General features: G+C 63.2%; 1 protein-coding gene across 24 annotated transcripts in view; it reads right to left on the reverse strand.

Moving 5' to 3' along the window:
* CLCNKA (chloride voltage-gated channel Ka) overlaps positions 1 to 12,324 on the reverse strand; it is a 26,414-nt gene continuing 14,090 nt past the window's right edge. The window contains exons 2-20 of one of the 24 annotated variants that reach the window (XR_011254799.1): positions 11,798 to 11,903; positions 11,249 to 11,377; positions 10,380 to 10,508; positions 9,467 to 9,606; positions 9,088 to 9,165; positions 8,916 to 8,994; positions 8,314 to 8,439; positions 7,943 to 8,027; positions 7,764 to 7,865; positions 7,193 to 7,277; positions 6,571 to 6,744; positions 6,070 to 6,139; positions 5,793 to 5,903; positions 5,208 to 5,421; positions 4,233 to 4,385; positions 1,832 to 1,920; positions 1,606 to 1,689; positions 792 to 878; positions 1 to 297 (exon numbers count right to left, since the gene is read on the reverse strand). Coding sequence is in view for 16 of the 24 variants with exons in the window: in XM_069579279.1 (XP_069435380.1) it covers positions 402 to 449; positions 792 to 878; positions 1,606 to 1,689; positions 1,832 to 1,920; positions 4,252 to 4,385; positions 5,208 to 5,421; positions 5,793 to 5,903; positions 6,070 to 6,139; positions 6,571 to 6,744; positions 7,193 to 7,277; positions 7,764 to 7,865; positions 7,943 to 8,027; positions 8,314 to 8,439; positions 8,916 to 8,994; positions 9,088 to 9,165; positions 9,467 to 9,606; positions 10,200 to 10,508; positions 11,249 to 11,377; positions 11,798 to 11,903 (2,250 nt within the window). In the remaining 8 variants the exon portion in view is untranslated. Of the gene's footprint in view, positions 450 to 791; positions 879 to 1,605; positions 1,690 to 1,831; positions 1,921 to 3,012; positions 4,386 to 5,207; positions 5,422 to 5,792; positions 5,904 to 6,069; positions 6,140 to 6,570; positions 6,745 to 7,192; positions 7,278 to 7,763; positions 7,866 to 7,942; positions 8,028 to 8,313; positions 8,440 to 8,915; positions 8,995 to 9,087; positions 9,166 to 9,466; positions 9,607 to 10,199; positions 10,509 to 11,248; positions 11,378 to 11,797; positions 11,904 to 12,324 lie in introns of all 24 variants that reach the window. The other 23 variants (XR_011254798.1, XR_011254797.1, XR_011254795.1 and 20 more) reach the window with 23 other exon arrangements.

Here is a 12,324-nt window from a genome sequence, read left to right on the forward strand (position 1 = left end):
TCTGGGAACCGGCTTTATTTGCGTTGAAAGCCTCTGGTTGGGAGTCACACAGCCCCCAGAGGGCACCTGCGCCTGCCCTTGCTGACAGAGGACACCAGGCTCTTCATCTGTGAGTCGGATGCTCCCTTGCAGTACCCACCACACGGCAGCTGTCTTCTGTCTCACGTCCTGGGCGCCCAGGGTGGGGTTTGTCCCTCAGAACATGTGGCACTTGTCCCACGGCGATGGGACATGGCTACCGTGGGGTCCTCGCCAGTGCTAGGCCAGCTGCCTGCCTTGCCGAGGAGTTGAGCTGGGCTGGAGGGGAGGGGTGTGTTGGCGCAGAGGACACAGGCAGGGTCTCTGCCCTGCTTCCTTCGCGGGGGTAGCCGAGTGGCTCTGTTTCATCCTGCCAGGCTGGCTCACTTTGGGGCCGGAGGGTTTGTCAGGTTGGAAATTGCTTTCTTCAACTAGAACAGAGACCAGAGGGGGGAGAGTGCAGAAGAGCCTGCAGGTGGAGGCTGCAGTGCGGTCCGCCTCCCCTAAGGGCTGATTCTGGGGTGAGTTTTAGAGCCAGTGCCTCTCTACTGCAGAGGTAGGATCACTGAGGCCCAGAGGTAATGGCAGGGCTGGCCAGCGGCCACAAGAGAAGGTAGGCGTAGCTGGACCGAGTGGCCGGCTCCTCTGGGCCAGAAGTGAGGCTCGTCAAGCCCCACGGGGCCCTCCCCATGTGACAGCGGTTACTGGTGCCCGCCCCCACGGCTGCTCAAGCTTGGCTGCTCCCCTTTGTTTCACCCTCGGGGCTACGGTACCTCCACCCAAGACACGAAGCCCACAGCTCTGCCCTGAGACGTCACAAAGAGGGACTGAAGATTCAACAGCTCGAAGAGGTTGTGTGCCTGCAGGAGGGGGGTTAGGAAACGCTGGAGGACAGGCTCCCACCCCAGTTTCTTCTCAGCCTGTGAGTCCTGCGCAGAGATGAAGGCCCTGGCCAGCCTCTGCCCTGGGGTGCTGTCCCCGCTCCCCCTGCCCGCCCTGCTGTTTTTGAGCCGCTTCCGAGCCTGGAAGGCTGGGCAGTTGGGATGGGCCTGCAATGTCCACTATGACCACCAGGGGCCCCCAGAGTCCACACAAGGGACCAGTGGGCCTTGCCACTCAGGACCATCCAGCATCAGCCATGGACAGGGCGGTGGAGCCCCCTTTAGGCCCCCAGCCCGCTCCGTCCCTCCATGGCCCATGTGCCAGGCTCTGGGCTTGCAGCGGGGAGGAACCAGCAGTCAGAGTGATTAATTTGCCCAAGATCACACAGGCAGAATGTGGGAGACCTGGCACTGAAACCCACGTGTGCCTTGATGAAAGACAAGCTTTTAACCACTATTTCCGTCCATCCAGAGTCTTCGGCTTCCTAAGCTCTCCCTCTCCCCGAGTCTCTGTGTCCCAGCAGCCCTGGGACCGAGGGGTAGAGAGATGGGGACTGCATGCCCCTTCCACAACGAGGAGGTTAGAGGCAGGAGGAGCAGAGAGCCACACTGTGTGTTGAGGAACCCGAAGCTGAGTTTCCCTCTCAGGTTGCTCCCCTCTATCCCAGGACCCAGGTCTGCCCACAGCCCGAACTTCCCCCATTACCTGGTGCAAGGAGGTCTCCGGAGACAGCTTCAGGGTCACTGGCTCTACAGGGCACCCCTCAGCCAAGATGTCCTGGAGGCACCGCTGCAGATGGGGGAAGGGTTATGGGGGCCTGGGCTAGCCCCCCTCCTGGGCTGCCCCTCTCAAACCACAGGTGATCAGCTGGCCACTCCCGAAAACCCTCCTGACTCCCCATCCCCTCCTGACCCCTCGCAAGAGTGCTCACCTGCTGTCCTGGAGCCAGGGAGGGCGGCTCAGCTTGGAGGGCCTGCACCAGCTGTGCTCTTCGCACGGTGCCCATCAGGATCTGGGACTCTGGACAGGCAGAGAGGGAGATGGAAAGAGCCACGTTGTGAAAAAGGAACTTCTGTTTCCTGGGCTTCTGTGATGCGCCAAGAGCTGTGCTGGGTGTCCTCGTGACTCTCAGGAACCTGCAGCAACCTGTGAGTCAGGAACTACTATCGCCCATTTTACAGAAGAGGAGACTGAGGCTCAGGGGCACACAGAGGTTAGTTGTCTCGCCCAAGGTCACTCAGCTTCTGAGGGCAGCTGGGCAAGGATGCCAGGGGGCCGGGAGGTCACTTGCCCACCCTGAAATGCCCCATGTGGGGAGGCCTCACGCAGGAGCAGTCTGGGACACCTCCGTGAAGACAGCTGTGCCCTGGGGCTGGGCTTTGCCTCTCATTTCCCAGGGAGGGCGTGAGTGCAAAGGCCTCCTTGTTCCTGTGGGGGAGGGGCCACAAGCTTTCAGGGCGTCACTGGAGTTTGCAAGCATTCCATTTCAAAGGATAGCCTGACATTCTGGCCATTTGCCAGTAAAAGAAAAACTTCACAACTGGATGTACACATGTTCCCCCTTTAAAAGCAAAGCTGTTTCTTGGGTGAGCAGCTGGGGCACACAGCCTGGGCCTGGTGGCTCTAAGGGTAGATTTGGAGTTGGTCTTGGCCACCACTTCTGTCTTTTTTCCAGGGAGTGAAGCTTAGTGGGGAGACATTTTCTAATGGGGTGTCTGGCATGTTCTATGGGACAATGCTATAAGTATCCCACTTTGAGTGGGAAGAAGGGCCTGGCGTTTGGCATGAGAGCCTCTGACAACTCTGTCCTCCCTGTTTTCCAGCTGAGGCAGCTACAGCTCATAGAGCTTAAGGGGTCTGTCTATAGTTCTGCTGCTCGTAATAGCTTCACACTTCTTGGGTTCGGGATGTGGACGGCACATATGGCTGTGCAGGCTGCTCAGTGCCCAAGAAACCTGCTCACAGGACAAGTGGGGACCACAGTCCAGCCTTGCTATGCTCGCCCAGGGCGCACCTTTGTTCATTTATACAAAGGGGACATATGGGCTGGCGGAGGCCCTGAGTGGACATGGCTGTCCCCTCCCTAACCCCCTGCTCATCTTTCCCACTCACACTGTCCTTGTCCGAGAGGGCAATGATGTTCCAGCTAGGCCCTCCCTCAAGATTCAGCTTACGAGTCTTTTAACAAGGGCCCCCATCCATTTTTCTGTGAAAAGATGTCTTTCTGATGGTGCCAGGAAGGTACTGAGGAAGGTACTTCAGTTCGGGAAGGCTGGGCGGGGAGGCTGAGGGAGGAGCCTCCTGGGAGGAAGGTGTCCTCCCACCACTCTGCCCCTCCTCCCCAAGCACACCGACCCTGATTTCTAGGACTCACAGAGTGCCTTGCCAGCCCCCTCTCATCTCTCATTCAAACATGTTGGGACGTCCCTGGTGGCCCAGTGGTTAAGATTTTGCCTCCAGTGCAGGGGTGTGTGTGTTCAATCCCTGGTCAGGGAGCGAAGGTTACACAAGCCTCATGGCCAAACCAAATGAACAAAACCCCCCAAAATAGAAGCGACGTCGGGACTTCCCTGGGGGCACAGTGTACAAGCATCCACCTGCCAGTGCAGGAGACAGAGGTTACGTCTCTGGTCCGGGAAGATCCCACATGCCGCGGTGCAACGAACCCAGAGTGCCACAGCCCCTGAGGCCGAGTGCAGGGACCGGGAGCCACAGCCCCTGAGGCCGAGTGCCCGGGACCAGGAGTGCCCAGGACTGGGAGCCACAGCCCCCGAGGTCGAGTGCAGGGACCGGGAGCCACAGCCCCTGAGGCCGAGTGCAGGGACTGGGAGCCACAGCCCCTGAGGCCGAGTGCAGGGACCGGGAGCCACAGCCCCTGAGGCCGAGTGCCCGGGACTGGGAGTGCCCGGGACCAGGAGCCACAGCCCCTGAGCCCGAGTGCTGCAGCTGCTGAGGCCCTCGAGCCCTAGGGCCCTTGCCAAAAATAAATAGATAATTTTTAAAAACCCAGAAGCAATATTGTAACAAATTCAATAATGACTTTACATGAAAAAAAGAAAAAAAGGAACCTTTAAAAGAAAAGGACTGCAAGGTCAAAAAAATATCAATAAGTAAACATATCAAGCACCCCAAGGTGGGATGGTTATTATCTTCATTTTACCGATGAGGAAAAAGTCTCAGAGAGGTGAAGTGACTTGCCCCAGGTCACACAGTTGCAGAGCCTGGGTCTGGATTCAGGTTCCTGACAGGTCCAAGGCCCTGCTCACCCTTTCCTGAGTCTGACTCTCCCAGGTGCAAGAGGGAGCAGATGGAAGCCCCTTCCCCGTTCACACCCTGCTTCCTGTTGGGCACCTGTGCTCGCCACCAGGGGATACTCAGCCGCATCTGTGGAGGCCACGACCTTGGCCACCTCCTCCTGCGGTGTGTCCTTGGCCAGCGTAGTGATGGCTTGGCTCATGAAGTGCTGCACCGCCACCCGGTGAGAGCTGCGGGCAGAGGGGTGCTCCCGTCAGGCCCTGGAGCAGTGCGTCCTCCAGACCTGGGGCAAGCCTGGGGGCCCTGGGGAGTTCCGCTGGTTCTCCTGTGCAGGCCAGGACTAGGGGATTCCTAGGAGGAACAGTTCCTCACATCCCAGGTTGGGAGGAGCCTGGGGAACGACTCTTCTATGGCCTGGCTCTGGATTCCCAGCCCCCAGACCTCTATCTCCCCAAGACCAGCTCCAGCTTCGTCAGAAGCCATCCCTAGAGAATTTCATTTGAAGAAAAGCTTTACAGCATAAAGGGGGAAAGAAACTTCAAAGTTTGAAAATGACTGGAGTAACCACCCCCATTTAACAGATGGGGAAACAGTCTGGAGAAGGCGGCAGCTCGCTCATCTTTGAGTTCGGCCTTGGACCCAGGAGCCTCAGAGGCTCTCCGTCCTGCTTCGCTGGGGACAGAGGCTGCTCGACCCTGTGTGGTCGAGCGAGGACCTCAAAGCCTGCTCCCATTCTAGTATTCCAGCCCCACCTCCAGCTCCCAAGGCCCCAGTGAGGACCGCAGGGCAGGAGCAGGGGGATGGCTGTGCGGCCTGGATCAAGACACGGCACCTCTCGAGTCCCAGCATCTGTCCTCCTGTTGTGAAGAGACTGATGACCAGGAAGACACTGAGGCTCGGGGGGCCGAGGACTCATGCGAGGCCACGTGGGGAGCTGGAGAGCACGCAGACTGGAGAGCCGTGAGTGCCAGCCCCTCCCACACTCACCCAGCAGCGGGTTCAGCCCACCCGGACACCGTCGCCTCGGGCCAATCTGAGCAGGCACCGCTCACCTGATTTTCCGGCCCCGGATCCACGGAAGGTATGGCAGCTTCTTGACGATGATGGTGCCGTCGTAGAAGGAGGGCTGGCAGCTCTGGGCGACGGCGTTGGCAGCCAGCACTGCCATCAGCACGGGCAGCGCGTGCACGATCTGACCAGTCATCTCGAAGGCCAGCAGCGCGGTGGAGATGCTGTGGGTCACGGCCCCCGAGAACGCAGCAGCCCCTGCAAGCCAGGGAGGGGGGCACAGCCAGGGAGCATGGTTCAGGCTAGGAGACAGCTTCGTGCAGAGGGCAAGGCTGCTGTGAGGATGGCCGTGGGCTTGGCTGGGAATTGTCCAGAGGCTACAACTGGCTACTATTGGAAATGCCTCAAGCCTGGGCTTGGTGAGGTAGAGAGCAGTAAGGGAGAGGGGGCATCAGGGCCCAGAGAGAAGCTAGAAAGAGCAGTGGGGGCTTAGAGGAGGGGTCCGGGGAGGGGCGGGGCTCATGGGAAGCTACTGACCTCCCGATGCCCTGCAGAACTGCTAGCTGATTCTCCAGGTCCAGCCCAGACCCACGATGCGCGCCCACCCAGTGAGAACCCGGCCCACTCACCTGCCAGTGCGTACCCCCCAGGCATGATGGGGTTGGTGACTCCTCCGGCCACGATGCCCTCGGGGAAGGCCACAGAAAGGGCCTCTCCTAAGAGGCGCCCAATGGCAGCTCCTGGCCACAGGCGTAGTGTGAGGGTGGGGGCCAGGCTGACCTGCTTCCCAGAGCCCTCCCCACCTGGGGACCAGTATCAGCACCATACTGGGGAGGCAAGTGGATGAGCAGCCACGGCCCTGTCCCGGTACCCTGAGCCTCTCAGACCCTCGACACCCAGACTCACCGAAGATAAATATGGGCATGAAGTACCCGGCGGGCATGGGGATAGTGGTGGCCAGAATCAGCATCCAGAACTGCGGGGAGAACGGGGCGGGGTAGTGGGGGCGGAGGTTAGAGGGGGCAGAGGAGGGACCAGCTGGGGCGGGGAGTTTCCCTGGAGGAGGAGGAGGCCAAGGCGCACCACCCATCACCAGCGTCCAGTGTGAGCGAAAGTGTGAGCTGGGGAAGGACCTCCACCCTGGCAGCATGCCTACTGTGTGCCTGGCACTGCACCACAGCCTCTCCTTTCTTCCCTCCCAACCTTCTATGATGTAGGCCCAGTGAGGACCCCATTTTAAAGATGAGGAAAGCAAGGCTCAGAGAGTTTAAGCAACTTGCCAGGGACAACACAGCGGGCAGAGGTCAGGGCAGGGGGTCTGGGGGACGCTGCAGGCCCCGAGCTGCGCGCATGTCATGGGGAGGCGCCCAGCCCACCCAGGCTCTGTGCACACCCCTGGGGGCCCACCTTCATAACGAGGAAGAAAGCGAGGGTCCCGAAGACGGTGAACTGTGGGTGGTACCATTCGAACCACAGGTTCTGGGGGTCGGGCTCCACGGGCCAGGTCGGGGACGCGTTCCGGGTCAGCAGCGCCCAGGAGTTATTGTCGAGCAGGGAGTCCAGATACTCCTTCATGGACAGCTGGAGGGGAGAGGGTCAGAGCTCTGCCCAAGGGCCGGGCAGCAGTGCCCCCACCCCTCCCCGGCTCAAGCCCTCCTCGGCCACTTTCTGCTGGGGGGACTCCTCCGTTGCTGCAGGAGCTGCTCTGTGCTAAGTCGCTCAGTAGTGTCCGACTCTGTGCGACCCCGTGGACTGCAGCCCGCCAGGCTCCTCTGTCCATGGGGTTCTCCAGGCTCGAATACCGGAGTGGGTTGCCACGCCCTCCTCCAGGGGATCTTCCTGAGCCAGGGATCAAACCCAGCCCTCCCACACTGCAGGCGGATTCTTTGCCATCTGAGCCTCGCAGGGAATTGCCGTGGCCTCACGTGAAAAGCACCACACGGCCCTCCTCTTCTGGGTGTTGAGGGGACTCAGGGAGATGGTGGACACAAAGCAGACAGTGATGGGTGGCTCCCCCCCGGCCCCTTACCCGAGACGCCATGAAGCGGCCCACGCCAGGGGGGTAGGTGATGGAGGCGAGGACCAAAGCCGCCAGCGCTGAGTACAGAGGCTTGCTGTGGGGGGTGGGTGGGGGTCAGCGCCAGGCCACCCATCCACTCCCCTCACCCCACCCCACGGGCAGCCCTGCCAGTCTGGGGGTGACGCTGAGGCAGGAATGGGGGGAGGGAGCAGGAGCAGGGCTCTGATCTGGGGGCCACCCCACACCACCGGGTGACCGGAGGTGGCAATATAGGAGAGTTCAGGACAGAGGCCACTGTCCGCCAGGCAGGAGGGACCGGAGTGGAACCGGCCTGGCAGAGGAGGGCTGTCTGAAACGGCAATGCCAGGGCTCGGACTAGGTTGGGAGAACAGGGCTCAGTGAGGTCCTGGGCTTCCAAGGCAGTGGGGTGGCAATTAGTGAGGGAGGGCTGGAATGTTGGCGCTGGTGGCCGAGTAAGGGGGAGGCACGCCCTGCGGGGGCCTGCAGAGGGTGCTGGTGACCGGGGACGGGGGGTCTGGGGCACCACCCTGACGGGCCCCGGTCCCCACCCAGGGCCCACCTGGTGGCCATCAGTTTGGAGAGGACTGGATTTGTTTTGACAAAGCCGAGAAACTTTCGCTGGCAGAAGAGGTAAGCGCAGCTCGCCACGCCGCAGATGGTCCTGCAGGGGCGGGTGGTGAGTCCAGAGCCCCTCCTGGCCCCAGGGCAGCGGTGCAGGCGGGCGGCGCCCCCACTCACCCCAGCGCCACGAAGAAGAAGATTTCTGGCAGGTCGAAGGGGACATCCACCCGGAAACTGGTCTTGTAGAGGGAGGTGATGGTCTCTGGGGAGACAGAGAGTGGGGTCAGGGCCCAGCCCAGCCGGAGGCTCAGAATCAACGGCCGGAGAGGACCCCGGGCAGGTGTGGCCCCAGACGCCCTCTCCCTGCCAGCCTCCCTGACTGGCTTCACCCTCTTCTACCCCGGGGGCTCCCATCTGTCACGCCCAACACAGGTCAGTTCCTTCCGCATGCCTAGGAGTGGGGCAGTGGACGGGAGGGAGCGGGGCGGGAGGGGGAGAGATGGGAGGGGGAGGGGGCAGGGGGCAGGGGCAGGGGCAGCGGCGCTCACCCTGCTCGCTGTTGAAGACCGCCAGCAGGCGGAACATGAAGGCCCCGCAGGTGGCCGCGAAGAAGCCCCTCCAGTAATCCCAGACCGAGAAGTGAGAGGACACGACCTCGATGCAGAACAGGACGCCTGGGGGCGACACGGGGCTGAGAGCCGGCCGTGCTGGGGCAGGGCCACCCGCTCCCGGTTCTGAGCTGAGGCCGAGGGCGGGCACGCGCGGCGGGGCCGGCGCCCCCATCCTGACCCCTGCGGCGGGGAGGGTGCCCGCCCCCGTTTCCCAGACGAGGAGCGAGGCTGAGAGCCGGGCTCCGCCGCTCGGGACGCGCAGGGGGGCCGCGTTTAAAGCCCAAGTCTGCCCAGGGGACCGCCGCGCGTCCTGGCGCCCACCCGCGCCGCCCCGCCACCCTGGGGACGGTCAGCGCTCCCGGGAAGACGGCGGGGAGGCCCGCGGCCGCCCCGTCTGCCCCCCAGGTCCCTGCGCTGGGCGGAGTGGCCGGGCGGGGGGGCGTGGGGGCCGGGCGTGGGAGCCCGGGAGCTGTGGGGGTCCCGGGGGGTGTGGGGGAGCCCGGGGGGCGGTGCGGGACCCGGGCCGGGCGGGACCTCACCGCTGAAGGGCGCTGCGAACACCGAGGCCACGCCCACCGCCGCCGCGGCCACCAGCATTTCCTGAGGCCTGCTCTTGTTCTGGAGGGATCCAGAGTCCCTGGCTGAGAGCCAGCCCCCGCCCGCCCCTCCCTCTCATTCCTCCCACGGAGGGGGTCCCCACGAGCCCCTTACCTCGGACTCCCCAGTGGCCTTGGCGCGCACCCGGCCCAGGTAGGCAGCGATCATCACAGACAGGTGCACGAAGGGGCCCTGCCGGGGAGGTGTGGGCACAGGGCTCCGGTCGGCCTTGATGGGAGCCCCAGCCCTGCTCTTCCCCTCCCCCTCCCTCGGTCCCAGAGCCCCTGCTCATCCAGGGACAGCGTGCCTCACCCCCCTCCCTCCACCCCACCTCCCAGGTTCCTGAGTCACACTCTGGGGACCTGGCCTGCCTCCACCCTCAGGCGGGCACTGGCCTGAGTTCCTGCTGACCCGGTCTCCGTGGGTGATGCAGAAAAGGCAGCGGGGGCTGTAGGCCAGTGGGGGGGAGTGGTGCCCTCTCGCCCGTCCATACCACTTTGCCTAGGAAGATGGTGCTGCCGCTGGCCAGGGTACAGGTGAGGCCCACCACCTTGGCCCCAAAGTTCTTGATGTCCAGGTAGTCCTCCAAGACCACGCCTGACAGGATGGTCTTCAGCTCCGGAATTCCAGAACCTTGGTGGGGTGGATGGACAGGGGGCGAGGGGAGGGACCACCTTCAGGTCAGCCCTTATCCCTTTACCCTGCGCAGGGTGTCCCATTCGGGTCTCGTCAGGTCCCCTAAACCCTGTCAGTGAGGGGTTGTAAACTCATCCTGCAGATGAGGGCTTCCCTGGGGGCTCCGACAATAAAGAATCCACGTGTAACCGGGAGACCTGGCTTCAATCCCTGGGTCGGGAAGACCCCCTGCAGAAGGGACAGGCTACGCACTCCAGTATTCTTGCCTGGAAAATTCCATGGACAGAGAAGCCTGGCGGGCTGCAGTCCACGGGGTCACAAACAGTCAAACATGACTGAGTGACTAACACTTTTCACTTTCTGCGGATGAGAAAGCTGAGGGTCAGAGAGGGGATGTGAACATCCACCTTCCTCCAGCTGAGCCTGCTGGACACCATTGCAGGATGGGGGCAGCCAGGAGGGACTCTCAGGCCTCGTCCCCGTGACGCACCCCTGCACCCCACTCTGCTGGCTGGGGCTGGAGGCAGAGCTGTGAGGCCTGGCAGAGACTCGCGCCTCCATGAGCCCCTCAGAGCAGAGCCAGCACTGACCCGAGAAGGCTCTGTCCTCTTCACTGTGTGACTTCGGGCAAGTGCCACGACTCTTCCGAGCCTGGCTTCTCTGCTGAGAAGTGAGGTTACTGCTTCCTGCCGTCCCCCAGCAGGACGTCTTTGGCCGGCAGTCACTGCCGGGCAAGGCACGCAGGTGGACGGTGTGGCGACTGGGCTTACCTCCCGAGAAGGGCGTGATGCTCTGAGAGAAGCCTGAAGAGAAGGAGACCAGGGCCACGGGGTACACGGTCCAGGAGAGATACCGGAGGAGGTGGCCGTCCCCAACCTCCCGGTACAGCCACTTGTGTGCTGGGGACAGCGGGGCGTAAGGGAGCCGTCCACAGGCTGCACAGCCCGCAGACACCCGCTTGCTGGCCAGAAAGTGCACCCCAGGGGCCACCCGCAGAGAGGTGGCCAGGGCCGCCCCCCGAGAGGAGGAGGAGCAGGACCCTGGCTCCCCATCCCCTGTGAGCGGCAGGCCCCCAGGAGGGGAGGAGCAGGACCCTGGCTCCCCGTCTCAGCGCTGCCGCTCCTTAGCTGAGTGGCATTGTGCGAGCTGGTCAGCATCGCTGAGCCTCTGTTTTCCCATCTGTCAAACGAGCTCTGATGGTAACTCCCTTACACGGTGATTGTAAGAAAGCCAGATGGGGTCAGAGCAACTTCCTGTCCCTCACTCCCCTCGCAGGGGGACCTCAGGGGGAGGGAGCCTGCGGAAGCACGGGGAGGGGCTGTTCTGTGCCTGGTGGTCTAGACGAGGCCCAGTAACCCCGGGTCACTGGGCTGAGACCGGGGCAGGGGGAGCAGCGGCAGCGGGCAGCGGTGGCATAAAGCTCAGGGAAAGGACGGTTTGGTCTCTCGTCACCGTGCAGACACGGAGTCTGAGGCCCAGGGAGGTGCCCAGGGTCACCCAGCATGCCAGGACCAGACCCAGTGCCCTCCCTGCCCCCGCTGCACCTGGCGGCTGCCCGCTCCCGCCTCCCCAGCATCCAGAGAGCGTGCCTGGAGGCCTGGCTCCTGAGCAGGCGGGTGTGTCGGGGTGGGGGGGTTACCTCGGACCACACGCCCAACGGCGAAGCTCATGGTGAAGCTGATCAAGGCCATGAGCACCCCGAGGACCGTCAGGAAGTACCAGTCCTCACCCACGCGGAACAGCTTCTGCTTCAGCCAGTCCAGGCCACCTGGGGCAGGGGCAGCGGGTCAGAGCCCAGCGCCGAGGAGGGCAGGGAGGGAAGGTGCTGTGTGGGGCTGGGGTCGGGTGGGCCAGTCCTGGGGGCCTGGGAGGGGCTCTGCCTCACTTGTGGGACGGCAGGGTTTGTGACAAGTGGAGGTGGAAAGAACGCTGGCCTCTAGAGAGACTGCTCAGTCGTGCCAGGACCCGGGGGCCGTGTTCCCGAAAAGCAGAGAGCCAGCCGCGAGCATGTCTGACCCACAGACAGGCGGACAGACCCCCTCCCTCTGCCCCGTCACCCAGGAAATGCTGGACCTGGGGAAGGAGGGGCCTCTCCCAGGCTCCAAGGCGAGTGGGGAGGCGGGCTGGGCAGGGTGCTGTCGTGAGGGGACTCCCACAGGGGGTCGGGGGTGGGGAGCCCAGCTCTCACCTCGGATGCCTCGGCGGACGCGGGGACATGGGCCCCAGAGCTCCCGGAGAGTCACAGGGTTCCCCGAGGAGCCCTCACGAAGCCCCACCAGCTCCTCCATCGGCCCCTGAGGGAGTGCACAGGCAGACGATGGACCCTGGTGGGCGGCTCCAAGGCCCTTCCCCTCCCTGCCACTGGGCCCTTCCCATCTCTGCTTCCCGGATGGGAAGGAAAGGAGGCGTTTTCAGGAGCAGACACAGCTCTGATGTGCCTTCATTCCTGAGGGGGTCCCTGAGGCTGTGCGGGTGCGTGTTAACATTCGGGGTGGGGCTGGGGGCTTAGAGCGGCCCCTTCCATGTCTAGCAGCTGGTTGGCCAAGGCCAGGCCCCCGGCTCTCTGGGAGCCATCACTCCACCTTCCCAGGACGCTTGGCTGTTACCGCTGCTCGGGGCAGCCTCCCCACCCCTCACTGTGGGGTCCCCAGGCCCATCCGTGAGCCCCCGCTCCCGCAGCTGAGGCTTGGGTCAAGAAAACCCCAGGTCCAGAGG

Source organism: Ovis canadensis, chromosome 2 (genome assembly GCF_042477335.2).
Source record: "Ovis canadensis isolate MfBH-ARS-UI-01 breed Bighorn chromosome 2, ARS-UI_OviCan_v2, whole genome shotgun sequence".
NCBI classification, from domain to species: Eukaryota; Metazoa; Chordata; class Mammalia; order Artiodactyla; family Bovidae; genus Ovis; species Ovis canadensis.